Consider the following 22,116-nt stretch of genomic DNA (forward strand, 5'->3'; position numbering starts at 1 on the left):
AATCTTCCTCCCTTGTACTACCAAGGGATAGGCAGTTCTGAGCAGCGTGACTGACACAAGCACAGAGGCCAGATATAAATAACATCTTTACAAACACTCAAGGAATTTGTGAGAACGGTTTCACAAAAATCAGTGCAGAAACCATTAAGTAACAATAACTTTCTGTCAATCACAGTGACTTAAGGTTGCACTGCAACACAATTCCAACTGAATCGTTCCCATTCAGTTGAAAATAAAATGTTTTTTTTCCATTCTCCTGCAGCTCATCAAGTGTTACCTACCAATAACAGCAGGTCAGCTATAAACTGCAGATCTCTCAGCAGTTTGTCAATGTTTACCTACAAATAATTGCAACCCTAAAGGCAAAGTGTAGTTGTGTCACTAGGAAATCTGGTAAACAGCCTCATATAAAAAAGCCAAAAATGTTCACACACAATGGTCAGATTATGAACCAAAGATGGCATTGATTATCAAAAAATATATTTAGGAGCTACAATGCATAACACAATTTGTCATTTTAGTAGAAGGGTTAAAAGACCAAGCTCCAGCAGCACAGCTGTTGGACTGTAGTAGCACTGTTTCCTCCTTTCATGGTCAAGGCAAAAGTCAGAAGTATAGTCTAGGACAGTCTGTATCTGGCTGCTGGAGCACAGCTGCTGTGTTGGGAAAGAAGGCCATGACTATCTTCCTCTTGTCAAATCAAGCAGCATATAAGCAGGATGCAACTGGGGACTATCCTGAGGTCACTGTCACTGATAAAAGCATCCTGAATTTCTCAAGCACTAAACCTGTGCTACGATGGAGCAGACATATAAAAGCACAGCCAAAGACCTCTCCTGGTGAGCTGTTATCTCTCTACAGCACTATACAAAGTCCCCAGGCTCAGGCCTTAAGATACAAATGCCATTCTGTAGCAGAACAATGTTTCAGCTGATTGCTTCTAATTAAAAAGTGTAATGTTGCTAACATTGCTGGAGTGCAGAATGCCCACCTATTTCATGGATGGCTGATGGGGCTTTGAGGAACCTGATCTAGTGGGAGGTATCCCTGCCTATAGCAGCAGGTTGGAAGTAGTTCATCTTAAAGGTCCCTTCCAACCCAAACCAATCTATGTTGATGATGATTCTATGATGATTCATCCCAGCTAGGGATTCTTTCTGAAGTGCTCACCCACCATTAGGGCAAAGCTTTTCCTCTTGACTGAACAGCTACAAAATCCTTGACTCCACAAACAAACCCCCAAGACAAACGTTGGTCTTTCGTGCATCGCTATTCAACTCAAGTTTGGTTTATTAAATAGCACTACCTGCTCCAGGATACGGTGCCAGAGATCTTCTGCATCTCACCAAGTATGGCCAACAAGAGAGATGACTTACCACAGCCAACCTGTCCTACAATCATCGTTAGCTGACCTGCAAGAGAAGGCAGGAGGGCAGCATATAATGCTTCAGATCTTCCAAATGCCTGCACAACATCATCTTACTCTGTAAACTGGATGTCACTTTGTACCTTGAGGGATTCGGATATCAATGTTGGACAATGCTGGAGGACCTTCAGGTGTCCAGGTGAAGAATCCATTTGTGATCTATATCAAGGCAGAACAAAATAAGAAAGAGAAAACCAGCTTTAGGACTGACTTCTTTTCTCAACAGAGACACTGTATTCAGTTTCATTACTCTGAGTACCAGTTCAGAGTTAGCTTTTTCTCATCACAGGAGTCAGATTTTCAAGTGACTGATTTTCTACAGGCCTGTATTCTCCTGTGCTACAATCTGTGAATTCAAGCAAGCACAACAGTAAGATAACCATGGAAAATTCCCAAGAGGAAAACAAAGTTTCTGAGTAGGGTTTGTTTTGTTATTTGTAAGACAAGCATAAAGAATAAGTGAAATGATTCCAGTGTGAGTTTCATAGAGGGTCATGGCTTGCTCTCTGCAGAGCACTGAATGTCAGCCTAGACACAATGCAGCAAATACTGCAATTATACATTCCAAATTCGGAGGGGCTGCAGGACTGTCCTCAGAAATTAGATGTTGCTGCCTTTACATTTCTGACATTGTTTCCTTTTTTTTTTTTTTTTTAAATACGATTCTCAGATAATCTGCGCTTTGTTAGATACAATCTTTTCATTTAAACAGACAAAAAACAAGAAACAAATGCATTCAGGATTCTAACTGGATATTTCCACTTGATACCACCATGAAAAACAGGAAAGAGGAGACAATTTTATAGCTCTATACTTTTAAGGAATTCTCTTCTGTCACTTCTCAGAAGCACTGAAGTTCTCAAAGCCTTCCAGCAATGTAAGGTACAACATTCTTGATCCAAGAAAAGTGTGAAATGGGGCACTTCTACCCTACCCTCAAATTTTATTTCCACTGGAGAGAAAGCCTTGATGGCTGCATCATCTTGGGAAACAACCTGAAAAACGGGCAAAAGAAAACACAGTGCTCCTCCCTCTAGATGAACAAAAACAGGCACAGAGTTCTCTCTCTCAAAAAAAAAAGCCCTTTCTTGAGCAATGAGCTGCAGAAAGCACTTGCTGCAGAAGTTCCCTGACCTCAGTGCAACCCCAGTGCAGCCTGTGACAACGATGACAGCAGATGGAGCCAAAGACTATGGATGGTCCTCACCTTCCATACAAGATCTTAAAATAGTTCCTCACAGAACTCACCGCTCTGCCCCACTCCTTTCTCATCAGTCCAGGCTGATCTGATCTACTTATCCCCTCCCTCCCCACCCCCAATATTCCTGCACTAAAGCAGGATGTCAAGACAACAGCCTCCAGAAAACCAAAGCGCTGAACAATTATTATACTTAGTCCCACTAAACCAAAATTACTCATTCTCTTGTGACAGAAATGCAAATGCAATAACCAACTTCTTAAACAAACAGTATCAACACTGTAACAACCATCAGAATTTCTATTAATTCTGGTCACTTCTATAGCTGATCAAGAGCTTCAGTCTTCCAACTGGTATGAGCAATTTTAATTTACCTTCAAAGAAGAGAGAAAGTCTTGTAATGAAAAGAGGACGTTAAATATCACAAACAGAAAGTTGCTGAGTGAAATTCAGAAGGATACACACAATCACACATAAAGGTCAGTAGGCAGTGGTTAAAACAGAAAGGTATAAAAAAGAAAGGTGGAGATTAATCTGTGGTACGAGTGCAAGCATCTGACAGCTTCAGATCAAAGACTGGATCTTGAACTTGAAACTCTTACTGGAATACAGAAACTACTATTCATGTGCTATAATAACAGTGTTATTACAGTGACCTTCATATCACCTTTACACAAAAATCATCCGGTTCTGTGATGTTAATCGGTCTGCTTGTATGAGTGGTGTAATTGTTCCAGTCCTCCCTGGCAGGCCTCTTGCGGTTAACCACCTTGAGTGGCTGTGAAAAAAAAAGAAAGGCAGAAATAACAGGAATTGGTGGCAGTACCAGCAAAGCATCCTAAGCAAAATCAAGCACGTTGCCACCTGTTAGAGGGTGCTGAATTCTCAAGCTTTTATAACTGCAGTAAAAACCAGTAGGAGATAGAAAAGCAAAAAATTTACTCTGGGTAGAAGTCACCCTAGTAATTTCACCTGCAATTAAACATTATTACTCACCACTGCCTGATATTTGCTCTGAGCATCTGCACTTCTTAGCTCTGGACATTTGTCATGTTCCTCAATCTCATCACTTGACAGGAATTCACTCAGTTTCTGCACACTGAAAGGAAAAACAGAATTACAGCTTGAACCAGAAAACAGAACTTTTGTTTCTACTTTTCCTAGTGGTTTCTGTAGAGGTTTCTCAGGCCTTTCAATTTCCACTGCCACCAGAGAGGTTACAGAAGATTTTTTCCAGGCACTTGTGATGGAGACCATTTCTAGCAGTAGCTGCTGTTGAAGCCACGTGCTGATATAGAACTTGTCATTTGTATTACTGAAGTGCTGCACAAACAGTTCCTCCAAACAAACACTAGGAATCATGAAATCCGCACAGCATGGGGTAACATGAAGGAGGAGTATGATTTCAGAGAAGAGTGTTCAGTAGGCGAGATATAGAGTAATGCAGAAACTTTCTCCAAGCAGTTTTTTAATTAGCTAAGAGAGAAAGCGCCCTTATTATGACATTTAACAGATCAGAATATCATTTTTGATCTCCTTGTCTGACTGTAAAATTTATGTCTACTTATGGAACAAGGAAATTATATGTTTTGACTTGCACAGGTTGAACTTAATGGTAAAGGGGCTGGAAATAAGTTAACAATCAGTATCCAAAATCATAAGGCACAAAAAGGCTTTAAGTTCTTAAAATATATCTACAGGGGGCAACTGAAACAACTGATCTCAATATTTTGCCTTAGGTTAATTGTACTAAAGTACAACAAGATGTGCCAACCTGTTGGCATGCAAACACATATATTTTCTTTGCATTCCTCCACTGGGGATTCTTTCTTCATAAGGAGATTCATTTTCTTCTGAGAGCCTCGTAAGATACTCTGATGGTGCCAGAACAGTGATTGGACAAAGGCTTTAGGAGATCACCTAAGTCAGACTCTCTGAACAGTCAGCAACGTGTCCTCCAAGCAGAGATGGTGCCCAGCTGGGAAGTGCCCAGTGAAGAAGTTGTTCTGTAGGTTTCCTATCAACCTGCTCACTTGGATTACTGCAGTTTCTAAATGTAAAGGTCTGTTACCTCAAAGAAGAGGTGAGAAGCCTGTCTCTAGATGTTCACACAGGGCTAGGAATGGCCTTGCCTCTTTTATTCAGTGAACCAGATGTTAAGCAGAATATTTTAAATGTCCTTAAATGAACCAAAATGATGGTCTAGCCACCACCTGCATGGACTCAGCAGCAGATGAATTCTTTACAGACATACATTAACATTTGAGTAATTGCTCTGAAACTGAAAAGAGCAGATACAAAAGAGCCCAGCTTATCTTCTCCATGACAAAGAAGTGAGTAAGAGAAGACAGAAGATATATCCTTGCATCATGCACCCAAACAAGACCATTAAGATATTGGATAGTTTTGACGGCATTCTCTGCTCACTGGTTTTATATCAAGTTTGCTGTATTCTAAACACCAAGATTTTTCTCAGCAAGCAACTTGCCTAATATTTATCTTAAATCTGGTATTGCTGCTTCTATGACAATAATTGAGGAAATACAGTGACAGACAGCTGTGAGCAAACCTTTTGTTAGAGGCATCAACTCATGCTTCAGGGTGTCTCTACGCTCTTAAAGAATAAAAATAAAGAAATTATGCTCTCTGCAGAGCTCCAACTGACACAGCAATTTCACCAGGATTCTAATATCTCCACCAGGAATCTTATTTTTAAGCCCCATGATAGAGATATTGATTAAAGCAGAGTTATTTGCACAGCTGACTGAAGAAGCAGTTTCATATTAAGCTCAGTAAGATACATAATGCCACTCCTGCTACTTGACCTTTTCTGATAGAAAACTCTACACCCTTCCCTTGGTCCCTGAAGACTTCACATGTAAGAAATGAATCAATTGGATGCTTAAAATTTAAAGGCTTTAAATCCTCTCTCTCTCTCAGGAGCAAACACCCTGGCCCCCCAACTTGGGAATTTTGCAGTATCCTTATGTGGAACACCTCTTCTACCACTGCAGTGAGTCACAGTCATTCTGAGTGTCAACGACAATCCACAATGATGTTTTGCAATTAGGCTGCTATCTTTTCATCAGTTACGTATTTGCAGCTTCATTTGTGGAGATTCTTGAGCACCGGGCATTAGAGATTCTACTCAACATTTACAAAGCAGGGACTGTGAAGTGCCCAAGATGCAAAGCCAGTAATATATTCTTAATATCATTTTACAGGCTTGTTCCACTTCTGGATCATTTTCTGCATCACTCAGCTAGTTTCTGCCACTGCAGGACAAGCTGCCTTGTACACTTGCTAAACTCAATTAGAATATCTGAGCCTAATGGGAACTAAGTAATAGCTTCATGAAGTTAATTACCCTTATCCGAACTTATTGATCAGCTACTTACTAGCAGCAAGGTGCAACAGCAAGGCACAGTTAGAGCAAGTAAACATTAGTTATGCTCAGTAAGTACAAACACCACTTTCCAGCATCTGTTTTACTAAGATATTTAATCAAGCACGTGCTTGTACGGGCTGAAAATATCTGGCATTTGCTTCCAAGGAACTGCACTGACTGTTGGGGAATGCAGAAGACACATCCAGAGCAGCCTCTGTAGCGCTAGTGAGCAATGCACTCTGTAGCACTAAGGGAACCACTAATAATAAAGGCAGCCCAGAAGTCAGGGCTCCGGTCTACTTTGTTGCACAGTTTTAACTGGGGACTCCTGCCTGCGCTGTAAATGGCCGGGCAACAGCCCGCCAATGAAAAGATAACTGAAGCATCACTCATGAACAACTCTTGGCTAGCAGTAAATACTTGCTGACACTAATCATTTTAGCACTGATTTGTGGCATTACCAGGCACAGAACTCAATGACAAGAAAAGAAATCCTTCCACAAATCAAAATAAATGACTATTACCAGAATGAGTCCCCAGATAATAAGTTGGCTGTGCTCTTAGCATGACAAGTTGCCACAGCTCCAGGGGCTACCACTGTGCCTGCAAAGCATTTCATGCCAGCCACTGACGCTCAGATTTCACACTTGTCAAGGGAGTGGAGGCAGTTGTAACTTTGCACAGTCAGGGAATTTTTATACAGTGAGGGCAGCCTCACCTTCCTGCTGTAGTCTCCGTCTTTCTAGTGGCACAAAGACACTGAGCTAGGGCTGGTATCCAGTACCTCAGGCAAGACTTTAGACAGCTGTATTTGAGATCACAAAGCACTAAAATAAAGTAAGCCTGAAGTATCTTTCTTGTCTTTAAGTTGGGTAGAGTTACACTGAATATGATAAGTATTAGGAGCTGGGTTTTCTGTTGTTGTTTCAAACACAAAGATAATCAAAGAAAAACTCCTAGTGAATACCAGTTTTGCTGAGAAAAAGACTCAAGTACTGGTTATTATTTCAGGTGTTGAACGCTAAAGCTAACGTGTTCATAACAAGGTTCAAATTCATCTAGTCTAGAGTAGACTTTCTGTCATTTGCTAATTCCCACGCTTAATATTGCCATTTTTACGTCCACAGCGTTGTGGTTTGGTTTTGTTTGCTTGTTTTAAGCCCAGCTCTCTAGTAATAGGCCACCAAGATGGAGAGGTGGTGGGAGAGCAAAGCCCAAGTGACACACACTGAAACATGCGCTCTCCTGCGATGATCTTCCACATGCTTCATGTAGGAGGAATCAATTGGGTGACTGACAGAACCACAGCCTCAGTAAGTTTTCACCTCCTTTCTTGTGACCACATATATGTCACATGTGGTACCAACACAGCTCAGCCCATCCTATACAATAAATAAGTAATGGCAGACCACAAAACATTGCTTGTGCCAATTGTACCAGTGAAGAACTTGGCCTGCATGCTACAGCTGAGGGCATTACGCAAGGCACAAGGTAAGGAAGCAACTTAAAGTGATAGCTGATAAATAATCACAGCATTATTTCTAAAATTACAATTGCAAAATGAGCTGTAGGCCAAGGAGCAGGAGCAAAGGTATTCGTTTTACAGTTCTCACCTTACTAATGCTTTGACAGTGGATCTAACCACACTGGAGAGCAGGAACAATGGAGACACAAGAATGTGAAACAGGGAGATGGATGCAAATGCCACAGATGGAGAGAAGTCAGCCTTTCTTGTCAGATGAGCATGGACCACAAATGTCTATAAAGATACAGACATTATCATCAGTATTTAGTTATAAAGAAAGAAAAAGCACAAAGACTTCAAATTCCACAAGCATTCTGTTTACTGTCTCTTATTTAAGAACTATTATATCATTATACCATTATACCAGTATTTATATCCTCTTAACAGCTGGGAGGAGTGCTGTATACTTCTTGTTGCCTCTGGATACAGATGTAAAGTGAATACCTTCCATGCTTTCCCGGTGGAAAGGCAAATACATGTCAGGATTGCATCTTCTCCTCCTTCCTCATCTCTACATCACTGATACTTAAAAATGTGGTTGCAATTAACATTACTTAGAGAAGTCTATACTTACTATAAGTACAGCTGCGATTGGTATTGCTGCATTCATAAAGACTGTGAAGAAAAACATGCAGAACTGTTTAGATGATTTCCATTCAGACATAGTAAATGTTAAGATATTACTAGCTGCTTTATAATTATATTTTTCACGTTGGAAATAAGGAAAATACACAATTATCCATACACAGAATTATTTTAAGTACCTTCAGATACTACCTAGACTGGAAGTTATTTTCCCAAGTAATTGTTTCTCCTTTATTAGTCTAGAAGGAATTAGTACAGGTAGCTTGTAGCCTTTGAATACTTCCTGCTGAAGTTTCCAATTCACTAATATCTCACAGATTATACGAATAGTGTTCTTCAGTATGACTTGACTGCCTGTTAGAGCTTCAATGTAAAGGCATTTTCTATCACATGATACACTGGATTGTGCAGGAGGAAAAAAAAATAAAAAAGATAAACATCAACAAAGCCATCTACCTGAATGCTATATTATAGGAAAGAATATGACTGGCTTGAGCTAGCCTGTGAAATGCTTCTCCCTTAAAAGCTTTACTTCAGAAAAGCAAATGCTATGAAGCTTTGATTTGACTTTCTCTTTTAGGCTTATTTCCTGTACAAGCAAAATTTTACTTAAAGAAATGGATTATCTGACTAAATAGAAAGTGAGGAGTATGGGATCAGAGCCTAAAGCAAACTAAACAATCTCAGCAGAGAAACGGTAAACTCATTAACAGCTAATAATGCAACAGTCCTTTAGCTGAACAGTGGATTAAGAATGAAAAAAACTTACTAGATATGGACGTATAAAGGGCAAAAGACTTGAGGCTAGTCATTTCTTTTTGTCTGGTTTCCTCCACACTGCTGTGAAATATGTGTTCCCAAGCATAGAGTTTAAGGAGCTTAATGCCTCGAAGCATCTCATTTGTCTTCTTCAGTCTCTCATTGGAGTACTCCTGCAACATGGGCATACACATTTACTTCAAGAGTTAAATTAAAGCACCTGGCCCTTAAACATAAGGACCACAAAAATTGTATACAGCCTCTTGCAGTCAGTCAAGCATTCCCTTCTATTTGCTATTTCTACAGATACGCTATTTATTTGGATGTTCTGTTGTTCTTTGCAAAGGTGAGATTCCTACAGTGAAGCTCACCTTGCAAAGGCGAGACCTTGAATGAAAAGCCAATTGGCTTGTACTGCTAGTTCACATACCTTGTTCTGAAAATTTCTCTCTTCTGAAAGCTTTCTGATCACTTGCAAGGCACCCTCTCATGACTTCATCTGCCAAGTACATTGGCTAGATTTTCAGTAGACACTGAGCATGTACAGAGGAGATCAGAACAAGCAGACAAGCTAAAACTGGGCACGCTGCTCTGCCAAACCAATGTGAAGAGGAAACAATGGTGCCAGGCTTCAAAGCAGCCAAGCTGCATTAGCAAGAAGCTGTGATTCTGTAGGGAGCCCTGACTCTGAGCAAGGCCACTTGGCTTTGACACTACAGTGCACTGTAATTACTCTGCTTCCAGTTTTCTGGCAGTCTCAATAATCTTCTTGCTGCACTTCACTGAACAGTACAGACAATCCAATCACAACATACTCTTCTCCCATCTGCTGGAACTTCTAGGTGATATGGACTCTGCCTGGATGATACAGGGATGAATGCTGTCTACACTACTAGAAAGGTGTATATTGGTGATGCAAAGGCATTACTTTCCTCACAGGAAGGTGCATAAGCTTCTCATTACACATGATTCGTTTCAGAAGAGATTTCAACAACCACATCCTGCTGTCCAGCTTCATTACAGGTTCATAAGGCTGTCTCAGCATCGCAACAGTTGTCAAACATGGGGAATATATTAACAGGTGGAAAAGGCAACTTCCTTAGCAGTGATACAAGCAATTCAGGCAAGTGAGGAACCAAGACAACTCATGACTAAAATCTCAAAGCTCCCCAGATAAGGAACGTGCTGTGGCAGATAGGACCGTTAGTTAAATAAGTTACATCCATAGATTTCCACAACCACAATGTAACTAGGGCCTGAGGCTGCATACAGCTTTCCTAATTCCTTAGACAGATTGTCCTGCAGGACTCATTTATTAGGGCATCATCTGACTGCAGAGGGTCATTTCAGTCAATGGTCACCGATCACTCATATTTACAAGACAGAAAGATCTTATTTTTTTTCCTGTTAAGGAAAGACGTACTGGCTGAAAAAATACAAACCTCAAGACAAATTGCATCTTTACTGCTTGTCATTTTCTCACATTCTTGCATTTCATTTTCTTGAACATTGCATGCTGTTTGAGAATCAGTTTTTGGTTAATTTCACACCATCAGCTTTGTAGGTCTAAACACAGGCCAACACATAAAGACCAGAGGTGATATCAGTAACATATGCAAGTGTGAAGACACTTACCAACGTGCTTCGCTGAGCCTGCGAGAGTTTTGTTGCTACAAAGTACTGAACAGGTGCAAGTACTATGATTACTGCTGCTCCAATTAAGGCACTGATTCCTAGAAGGTAGTAGAGGAGAAGAACTCCTACAATTATCTATTGGGAGAAAAGAAAGTGAGTGAAAGACTTGGGTTGACTTCATCTGGGGTATGCTCCACAAAAATCAAAGTTATTTTTAAATGCTTTTAAGTAATACATCAAGCTATTCCCTTCCCATTTACTACTAAATACTGGCAATTGACCAGATGACACAGCATCCTTCTTAGACATTTAAGCCTTTTTACACCCAGGGAAGAATCTACCTCTTCCAATATGACTGGAACCCACTAATCCACAACAGATGAGAATTCTACAAAGAAGGAATAATTCTTTGCTTACCACAGAAACTAAAATGCAATACCATTAAAATGCAACTGATCTATATTAAATGTTAACTGCCTTCAATGTTCATGACATTATTGCTAAGGAGTACCCCAAAAAATAACGTCATAGTCATATTTAGTCAGAACCCCCAGTTCAAATAATCAAACTTCACATGAGTTGTTTGAAGGATGCATAGTACAGGACAGGCAATGAATGTTGAAAAAAAGGTTAAGGAAAAAAAAAGTTGTCCTTGGCTAAATAAGGATTTAGAGAGCAAGCTGGAGTCTTGTTCTCTGGAAAGAGATGAACAAGCTGCTCACGTTAATTACCACTATTGTAATGTCTGACTCCTGAATGATCTAAAGCATTGACGCTCTATTATATAAACTATGCTAATAGCTAATATTAGTCAGATCACAAGACACAGTAATAGAAATCTAATTGAATACATCATTATCTTTAATTAAAAATAATAATTTGGAAATTTCCATAAAGCATTATCTATGACTCCTACTGTATTTGCACACTCATATAACCCACATGGAAACACAAATTTCCATCATTCCAGAGTTGAGCAGTCATAAGCCGATCATTTCCCATATATATGCATATCAAATGGGTGCTTCCATGAAGAAACACTGTACATACATCACCCACTTCCGTATCAACACTTGTATGAATTCAAGGTGCACAGAGAAAAAATAAGTTCTTCGCAATATTTGGATGCCTATCTGCAGATGAACTAAATGCAAATCTTAAAATGAGTCACAGCAAATATGCTACATCACAGGAATAAGGTTCTATTATGTATGTTGTACAGATCTAGTAAGAGTAATGACAGTTAAATGATAATTTAAAAATCTTCATGTGACAAGTGAGCAAGTAATACATACACCATGAACTAGAAACTCGCTGATACCTCTGATTACTTTTAAAAACCAAAGACATCTGTGGTCCAGTGACAGAATTACTGAAGATAGCAAGAAGTTTCAAGCAGACATTGCTTTGTGGCCAGTTTTTAAACGAGATAAGCTACCATTTCATTAGTACTATAAGCTGTCTCTGCCAGAGAGCACAGGATTTTTTAAAATAATCCCAGCAGAATCAAACAAAACTGTTTGCAAAATGGAAAGGGAAAAAGCCTTTACGGGGGGCTCCTTTTGCTCCCAGGGTTTGAGTCAAATCTGAGTCAAATAGTGAGGGTTACTTTGAAGTAATAAGCATCGTCAGGCCTCTTTTCAATTGCTGCTTCTTGTTCTTGCCTCTTCTGCTGGGATTCAGAAGGTAAATGATTGCAATATATTCCAGTTAACTCTCTTGACATAATAAACAACAGAGTAGGAATAATCTAAGCTACTGCACATTATAAATTCTTGTTACAAATGCACAACATACTTGGCAGCAGACAAGATGAGAATCCTAATAACATCTTCAATATCTACAGTCCTCTCACAGATATGTCTGTAGACATTAATAGCTTGAAGACTTTTTTCAAGTTTCAATTTCAAAAGCAAATGTTCATTACAAATTGATGTATATTAATAACTAAAAGACATGCTTACCTGTACTGGCATAGCCCAAAGGTTAGGGCAGAGGAAAAAGAACCACATCAACTGGTTTGTGTCTATGGCAACCAAGTTACAGATCTGGCCTGCAGTCATCTCCCCCATAGACATATTGGAAGTTGAAAGCTGCATAATCTTATTGTATATTTTTGTCTGGAAGATAGATGAAATATTGTTAGCAGACAGAAATAAAATAAGATTTCTAATTCAAATTATAACAAGGGTACCATCCAGCATGTCAAGGGAACCAAAATCCTCAGGAACTTGAATGAAAATAGGTTAAGTTTTGCTTTTTGTGTTATGGTTAAAAATTTTAAGCATCCTATTGCTTGCCCACAGGAAGCACAGTGAACAATTAGGTACATAAATGTTGTCTAAATACTCCCTTTTTGCACCCCTGGGGATCATTAAGAGAATGAAACTATATTCCTGGTTTAGATCTGAGAATATTCTTATATTTTGGCTAGAAAGCCTAGTCCCACAGCAAACATTAATTCACAGGCAAATAATGTAATAGGTCTGATTCTACACAGAATGAGTTACCTTAGTATAGAACCAGGCACCATGTATAAACAACATCAACTTAGTACACAACAGTAAAACGGCACTTTCACCAGCTTGTTAACTAAAAGGCTGCACAATGTTACTAATAGATGGCACCTTGACTCAGAAAATGTTGTCTGATTGAGTGCCATCATGAAGCATAAAGTCATACTGGGCTTGTGGAACAGCTGTAGATTCATAGAGGGGAATAAAGAGACCAAAGATGTAAAGAAACTGAAAAGTTTTAGAAAAAAGAATTTATCATTAAATACTGGCTGGGAGAGTGCCATTAACGTTAATTATGCTGCTTCAAATGATTTTCCAGTCTGACCAATACGACTGTTGGCATTATTTGAGCTTCTGTGTAATACCTGAGTGTACAGAATGAAGATTTTCTTAAACTACACAGATGGGAATGTATTATTTTCTTGCAATTCCCCTTTTACCATTTTCTAGTTGCTGCAGTCCACATATTTTTCAGTCAGTTAGAGTGCCTCTGCTTGATACATTTTGTGCCTTGTGTGCTTTAAGTTCAGTTTTTATTTCTTTGGGTATTTTCCACCACACCCTAGTAAGATAAAGCCAGTAGGTGTAATCCAGAAGTCTGGCAGCTGACAACTGCTTCCAAGTGCACGATCAAAAGAGGATTAAATAATTATGTTGCTACTGAAAGCATCCACCTATATCAAGACTCTCTGCGGGTCTATGAAGTTCAGTGGATAAACACTGTAACTGATAGGGTTGCCTTTCAAGATGTCAAAGGACAGATATCAGCCAGTGCAATTGGAAGTATCACACTGTAATATAACTCCTAATTCTCTCACTTACTCATCTTCCAGGCACAGATTTTTGTATGCTATATACAACTTTGATTTGCTGTTCACAGTTACTCAGTCATTAAGGCTTGCATTTTACTGACCTGAAGTTCAGTAATTACAGACTTCACAGCACCCAGTCGTCTGATGGCACGACCCATGCTACTCTGTGCACTGTAAATACAGTCTATATGTCCAAAGTATATTTTCATCTCTACTACCAAATACAATAAATGGGTATTAAAAATATCATATAGAATATAAACAGAATCTCAGTTGAAATTTAAGCAATCTTTAACAGCAATGGTGACATTGAATTTATTTCAGGAGAGAATTCTTCCACTTGCCTTAACTGACCTGAACTACTACAGATACAGTATATATTTACAAATATATATATGGTTGCACAAAAAACAAGCTAAACGATGTATTGGCTACCTGTATTGCACCTCTCAAGTTGATTCCTGTTTCAATAGCAACATAGTAGGATGCTTGGAGAAATGTCCTTTGCAACAGTAGGGCAAAAAACAAGAGTACAGCCAAAACGTATGCATTGGACAGGAACTCTTGAGATGAAATGAAGTAAACACCAAGAATTTTTGTCTAAAAAAAGAAAAGAAAAAAGTTAAAAAATTAGAAATCAGACGCAACTGTAATTTACTTATCAGTTTTGCATAATTAACAAGCAGATAACCATAGTTTATTACTTTGAAAGTGCTTACAAACATGCCATGAAACCTCACTGTTTAGTAGTTCAAGGAGACAGTCATAGAATCTGCCAACTCAATAAATTCTATTTAAATGCAAAGTGACATTCATAGGATTTCTGATATCCTTCCAAAATTCTAGGATGTTTTGAGTAACTCAGTATCATCATTTACTGAAGAAATGCAGTGCCCACTGTCAGAAAGGACTAGTTCACACCCTTCAGAAAAACCTGTCTCCTTATTTTGACATCTAAGGTTACCAAATGCCAAAGTGACCTTCTCCACTTGCTGCAGAACACACCCTTCCAACTCCTGGAAATACACACATCATCTCAGTTTGTGGTATTTAACAGGTTTGTCCAGCACTTATTTATTTCTTTTACTTGTGGTCACTATCTCCTAGGATGTTTGTGAGATCACTGGAGTAGATTTTGAAGCATGTGTACAACTCACTGGGAAAGCAGAGCATTTACTGGACACGCTCAGTGCCACAGTTAGTTCAGAGTCTGCCTCATTTTAAGAACCCCCTGAAACTAGAATGACTCTTCCTCCCTCTGCTGTACTCCTCACTGAGCACATTTCCAGAGTAGATAGTTTATGTGCTGTTAAAGCTCTTAGGACTGCAGTAACACTTCATAAACACTCATTGACTGTACTTTTTATTACATCTCATTTGCGTCTTGCAGTTAACTCTTTATAAAAATCCCACATGAGAAATTTATACAAAGGCTAAGCCCAGTTTTAAAGTTGTGGTTTTGCAAGATGAAGTCAAGCCAACTGAAAGAGGAGCACACATCTCTCTACCTTTAATTGCACCAAGGCTGTTCCAAGCTGCATTCTTCTGTAGCTTTTTATGTGCTACTCTGGGATCTTATTGGATCTCTCACTGAGCAAATTCAAATCACTAACAAGACAAGCAGCACAGGAAAAACAATCTGCTGGCTTCCTTCTAATTTGATGAGTCAAGTCAGACCACAAAACAGGCTGATGGGGACCAGAGTTAAACCAAAGGGGGGAAAGAGAGCAGGGTCAACAAGAAATGCAAAAGGAAGGGTGAGGCCTTACAGCTATGGCAACCCAACAGGCCACTTCATCTGGCAAAGGAAGCAGAGCTTTAGGTATCCTTTTTCCATCTCTTTCTATTCCATCTTTTAACAGCCACAATGGTTCCTGCCATTACTGTAGCTATCTATCCCCTTGCCACCAGTATGGTAATTCATAGTCTTACAAGCAGAGAAATCTACATTTGCCTTTGCAATAAGTAAACCAGTTAATGAACAAAAGAGCTTTTGAAAAGATCCTTTGTATTACTCTGTGAGATGCATAAGAACACATCCGGCACAAGCTTTCTGACACAGTGCCTTCCACCTTACAGAATATTCCTTCTCATGAGAGGAAACTACCCTGATCCGCACACACAACAGCTTAAGCATCTCTTGAAGTGTCCAGTTTATCTACAGACACCAAGGAGTCATTCTCCATAAACATCTGATCATTTAAAAATGAACTCTGGTTGACTCTTCAAACACTTGCCAAAGTAAACACCAGTCAAAGAACATTCATCACGATGCAGCACAGATGTGTACACATTTTCTCTGCTCACCCTCTTTACCTGGTTATGTTTTATTTGTTACAAGCTACTAAGAGTCAAACCAAGGCTGGACACAAAGCTAGTAATTATGATACCATTTCTGTAAGTCTTTGTTGACTCACATGCTCCTTATTCACACGAGGAGGCTGCTTCATGGCTACATCCTTTTAAGCAAATATACAGTGCAATACATTACAACAGCATGGAAAACTTCCATCAGCCTTATTCGAAGGTATCAAATTCCATACTTTGAAAACTGAATGAATTCAATAATTTATTGCCAGCTCAGCCAGGTGCTTTGACTTCAACCAGTTTTGAATGTACATAAACACTTCTGCAATCTGTAGGAACACTGAACTGAAAATAAGGCATAAGCACTCAGAACACACACATAAGAACTCTAACACACAGAATCTTCCAATCGAAATAAAACACAGGCCATTGCTGCATGTGCTTTTTCCTTCAATTTGTATCAGATGTAAAACATTTCGAACAATTGCGGTACATGCCAATAATTACATTCAGATAGAGACATTTAATTATAGATGTAGTTATTAGTGACTTAAATAGATTTTAAGCCATAAATGACTATCAATTTGACAGTAATCCAAACAGGCAATAGCAGCATTATATACTTACAAAAGGTCTGTGGTGCAGTAAGTGTAACCTTTCCTGGTTATAGTCTTATATAGTCTTACAAGTTCAACCTTTCAAGTCAGGTTAACTTGCCTTTGACTCCTCCAAGATGTAACTGTGAACGTAAGTTTTTCTTACTGTAATTCTAAAAAATAAGACAACCTTGGGCTAAACATTTAGCTGGAAGTTTTAGAAAATGTACCACACCTGGAAAATTGTAAGTGTAACTAAGTCTCCTCCTGTATCATCTGTAAAGCCTTAATGGTGGGAAAGAAAAGAGAAACTGATAAAATGGCCAAGCCCAGTTTATAAATTACATGCTTCTAATTTATTTTCACACTTATTAATATCCATGCTCCTAAGCATTAGGCACATGTAAGGTAGACAAACTGTACCCAGTGTTTAACTGTCCAAGTTCAAGAGCTACCTGTTGTTTCCTGCGCACTGCATGTATTCTCAAAGTAGAATATGACTGCATAAGTCAGCAGTTTGGGTGAGGGGAAAAAAAAACAACATATTTGGGATAAACCCAGAATCATTTCCATTTGTTATGTAAACGTGCGATATCCTTGGGCATTATCTTAACTTGTAACTGTGACAATATTTCCTCTGAGTTGCCCTTTCACAAAGTCTCACATGCATCACAGGCCGTGATGGTTTACAGTCACTGAGCACCTATGTGACTAAACTACAATAATTTTCTAAGCACACTCACCAGCCTCTGGGAAGAGCAACTACCGAATCTTTTCAATGTATGGCAAATAACTTTGAGAAACTGACAGAACTAATTAGATGTTTTGTCCTCAAAAAATGGTTTTGGAGACATTCAGTATCCCACCCTCCTGATAACTGCAGGATAATAAAATTCCTGTAGGCATAGCCCAGTGGAAGGCCGAGCAAAAGGCAACTGTTCCAAATATTTACAGGCCCTTGACTAAATGAGTCTTAAACATCAGTACTGGGCCTTTCCTTACACTGAGTCCTATGCCTTCTAGATCTATTTAAATAATGATTCTGTAGGTTTAACGTATCATTTCAATATATTTTGTCAACAAGTATTCTTAACAGAATCAGTCAAGTATTCTTACCAATCCTAATGCTGCAAAACAAAAGACGCCACCAACAAAACATAAATGTTATTGTTCTGACAGTCTCTTCCTTGGTGTGAAGGGCCTAACACTCAAAGTCATGTCAAGAGAACGTTCCAAGGGTGGCCATAAATATTGATACTGGAGTTATAAATAAACATGAAGAATGTGACAGAATTTAAGATGCTGCCATGTCTAACTGTAGTACAAACTAAAGCAGTTAATACCGCCTGTGACACCCACATGATCTCAGAGCTCCAGCTCTGTGGCAGTTTTCATTTGTCACAAAGGACCTGAAGGACAGAGCGAATGTATCTTAAGATTTATCTCTGCCTGCAGTTTCAAAGACAGAACTGCTTGAAAGAGCCAAGTTCACTACAACACCTCCCCAGTCCACATTATTTCAAGTGAAGAAAAGTCTCGCTAAGCGATGGCTAAGTAGGTGCTCCCCATTGCACTCACAGCTTACTTTGCTTGTCTGATTCCATCCAACTATATGGGAATTCTGTCTAAATCCATCAAATGCAGCAGCACATCAGATACTAGCAATGATTCCCTGTAGCTTTACTTTCATAACACGGTGTTTTAAAAGGTTTATTTCCTACAGCTGTGAAGCTCTCAGGAGCAAATAATTTAAAAGGCATGGTTCTCCTTTTTAATTCCATACAAGTAAGGATATAATATTCCTAGCTGTAGAGCAAGTGTAGTTTTTCCAGACTAGATTCAGCTGACTAGGAACGAGTGCATGTATATGTAAGAGATTTCCTTGAACACACCAGTCTATTTACAAACAGTTCAAACAGAAAACCTTAGTACATTTTGAGAAGGTAATTCATCTAATTCAGAAAAAGCAACTTTCAGTTAGAAAAGTAATTAGCCTCTTAACAGAAAAACAATGCTATAAATCAGGCTGAAACAGAAGACAAAGCCTCAGTGGAGCCTTTTAATCAAAGGTAAAATGAACTGTTAATGGTTACTCATGGACTACCACCATCTGTGAACACTGCTGCTATGTGATCCCTCAGTGGTATACATTACAACCACCAGGCCACCACTTAGCCTGACATGGTGACAATATCAAAGCTGGATAACACTCTGTCAGGAGCCTATCTACCAGACTCAAGCATTTTAACAGGGGAGCACTTGCTGGCTTTTTCAGTAGGAAAATTAAACAGGATAACCCATAAATAGATACTTCGTATAATTTCGGTATAATTTCAGCTGAAGCATTAAGTGTTCCAAACAAATTACCAAGAAACACCTCAAAAGCTTCCATAGCACTTCACCACAACACATCCTCTGTAGCCTCACTTTGTTCATTTTCTGCTTTGACCAGTTTTCATTGGATATATTTGGTATATAAAACTCTACAAATATTAGGACAAAGATTGCAACATGTATCGATAATTCATTTCTGCTTGAGGGCTTTTTTTCCTGACATGCATTTAATGTATTTCAACATTTACAATGGACCTAATCCAAAGCCTACTTGAGTGAATGAGTATATTTCCAGCAGCGTTAATAGACTTTAGAAACCAATCTTTTATCAAACAATAAATGAGCTGGAAAAAAAAGAGTTATTCCTCATAAAAATGGGGACTGAGAAACCTTACCTCATGAAGAAACCCTTCTTGTTTTTTTTCTTTTTTTTAAATGTATAAATCAAGAAGTTTCTGCTTGGGGATCATTTGATTAAGTAGCATCTTTAAAAACTTTGCTCCAATTGCTCTCTCCAAATGAATACCTCCAGAGCCAATAGCAGAAATTCTTTCTCACAGCTATAATGTTTGGGATTTTATCATGACGCTAAAGGCATGTTTCAATCCTCTTAGACATCTCTTAGTGTTGGAAATGAAACACCAAGCCTTTTAGAAACATCTTTTTGCCTTCCCAAGAAATACTTAACCACATATATGGTTCAATCTCTGACACAACTGTACTTAAAATACTTACACTATTAGCAAGATTCTGAGTGTTTCATCATGAATGAGATTATTTTCCCAAATGCAAGCCTGATGAAACGTGTAGGTAACACACTTATATTCACCACCCAGGAATAAATGTCAAAGTAGCCATTACATATATACTAGCACTCAGCATGCACAAATACATTGCAGTCACCCTCTTTACTAAGAATCAATAAGATACACTTTTAGCACTACTTTTTGACACCTGTTCTTACAGCATTTCTACAGTGTGGTGGTTTCACACATAGACAGCTGATCACCACCACACTGCTCTCACTCCCCCTCCTCAAAAGAACAGAAGTGAAAATACCTTGAAAAAAAGGCTCACGGGTTGAGACAAGGAGTGTTTTAACACGGGGGGGGGGGGGGGGGGAAGAGAAAAAAAGGAAAAGCTGTGTGGAAGTAAAACGAGAGAACCAGCACACTTGATGCTGTGCCAGCATTGCTCAGGAAAAGTCACTGGTGCAGTATGAATGCTGTTCTAGCTAAAGTGCAAAGAACAGAACTATGTGGGCTACTGTGGGGAAAGTTAACTCCATCCCAGCCAAATCCAGTACAGGCAGTACCTGTGGGCGGATGGTGTTATTTCCTTTTCCAACATTGTGGACGATCCCAGAGATGCAGAGGGGTCCAGCGAAGCCAAGCAAGTCAGCCAGAATACGGAATGTGCTACTGAGAAGTAAGGGTCTCCCAAAAGCACAGCAGAGAGCACGCCAAATGGACCCGGACCCCTGTGGAGAAGACGGTCTTTTGTTCTGTCCAGAATATGAAAAGAAAATCCAGGGTTATATAATTGTATTAATGTACAATACATGATTTCCGCCCCGCTTTAATCCACTGACAAGCAGCTGCAATCCTTGAACTAGAAATGCACAGAAATCACAACTACTCTTTTCTATAAAGCCTGAACTTGTATTCTCCTCTATTTCACAAAAGGAAGCTATAATTTCTTTCCAATCCTTAATAGGTATCAAGGAACTGATGTTTGTGTCTTGCCAGGGGAGTAGGAACTGACAAGTTTTATTTTTCTGTGAACACAGAGAATGAAAAGCTTACGCTCTTCTAGGTAGGCTGCAAAAGATATTTCTGAACACACTCGGTTCCCAACAGGGAGCTGAGTAGAATCTGAGCTACAGTAGTTTTGGCCCTGAATTCTCTTACAGACAAACCGTAGCTCAAACATCATAAAATAGTTCTGTGAGACTTCATTAATATCGACTCTCCTATTGAATGGTTCCAAGGTCTTATGAGGAATAATGCTAATGGTGTTTTAGAGAGTACAGTTGGTAATTGCTTTCTGCATTGTAATAGAGGCCATTTGGATTTTACATTCATTTAACTAGTAATGTGTTTGATTTGCATGCTTGTTTAGAGAAATTTTGTTATTTGTACAAGGTATGACTACGGGACATTTCTCTGTAGAGAAAACTATATTAATGGATACTTCATCAGTACAGCTGTTTGCACAATTTTATATCACGGTCATAGCATAAAAAGCAATGAAAAATGTAAATAGCGAGAAAGTTGACTGACAATTCTATGTTTTGCATACCTTCTGTGCTTCAAATGCCTCATTAAGAAGAATGTAATTGGTCAGAGCTCTCATGGCAATGGGAAGTTTGCCTATGGTTTTCAAGTCTATTGGTTTTTTATGGGCAGTCTTAATGAACGTGTTCATCCACCAATATGTTCCTTTGGATAACAGGTTCACAAACGGCTGTAGGAATCGAACACCAAGGTCCTGGAGATCTTCAGGAGGTTTAACTTCTTTAGGAGTTTTGAAGAAAACATATCTCTGAAATTCAAAAAATCCCCCGAAGAATCACACTCACATAGAAAATACAAGTCCACACAGAACAGATAAAAGATAAGGACACAGCAGATAATCAGTGAATCAAAGGTTTGCATTCTCAAATGCACTCATGGAACTTGGGCATTCAAATTTAAACAATACAGCAATCCATTCTCCTCTGGTACCATGGGAATATTAAAGTATCTAGCCTGGAAATACAATACCCTAAACATTCACCATCACTTTCTTTAAGAGGCACAAACTTGTACGCTTGAACAAAAACACAACAGTGGCATAGAGGTTCATCTTGTATTCCATAGTGCCTCATTTTAACTAGTTCAAAACACACAGTGACCTGAGCTGTCCCAGGTCAAGAAAATCACTGTACTACAGTGCATATGGCACTAATAAATACTTTCGTTGTCTTAAATGCTGAAAGAGCAAGGGAAAACACCTGAGAATAAGGGAAAACTCCGGATTATTTCCTATTGTCA

General features: G+C 39.0%; 1 protein-coding gene across 4 annotated transcripts in view; it reads right to left on the reverse strand.

Annotated features, from left to right (window-relative positions):
* The window catches only part of ABCC8 (ATP binding cassette subfamily C member 8), a 59,419-nt gene that overhangs the window by 29,592 nt on the left and 7,711 nt on the right, over positions 1-22,116 (reverse strand). For 3 of the 4 annotated variants that reach the window (XR_014946455.1, XM_085548519.1, XM_015864123.2), the window contains exons 5-16: positions 21,383-21,625; positions 20,397-20,585; positions 14,280-14,444; positions 12,481-12,636; positions 10,517-10,651; positions 8,892-9,054; positions 8,112-8,152; positions 7,626-7,771; positions 3,621-3,723; positions 3,292-3,402; positions 1,510-1,585; positions 1,307-1,412 (exon numbers count right to left, since the gene is read on the reverse strand). Coding sequence is in view for 3 of the 4 variants with exons in the window: in XM_085548519.1 (XP_085404645.1) it covers positions 1,307-1,412; positions 1,510-1,585; positions 3,292-3,402; positions 3,621-3,723; positions 7,626-7,771; positions 8,112-8,152; positions 8,892-9,054; positions 10,517-10,651; positions 12,481-12,636; positions 14,280-14,444; positions 20,397-20,585; positions 21,383-21,625 (1,634 nt within the window). In the remaining variant the exon portion in view is untranslated. Of the gene's footprint in view, positions 1-1,306; positions 1,413-1,509; positions 1,586-3,280; positions 3,403-3,620; positions 3,724-7,625; positions 7,772-8,111; positions 8,153-8,891; positions 9,055-10,516; positions 10,652-12,480; positions 12,637-14,279; positions 14,445-20,396; positions 20,586-21,382; positions 21,626-22,116 lie in introns of those variants that run through there. The other variant, XM_085548520.1, reaches the window with a different exon arrangement.

Source organism: Coturnix japonica, chromosome 5 (assembly GCF_054131305.1).
Source record: "Coturnix japonica strain WE chromosome 5, WE-NBRP24, whole genome shotgun sequence".
NCBI lineage: Eukaryota > Metazoa > Chordata > Aves > Galliformes > Phasianidae > Coturnix > Coturnix japonica.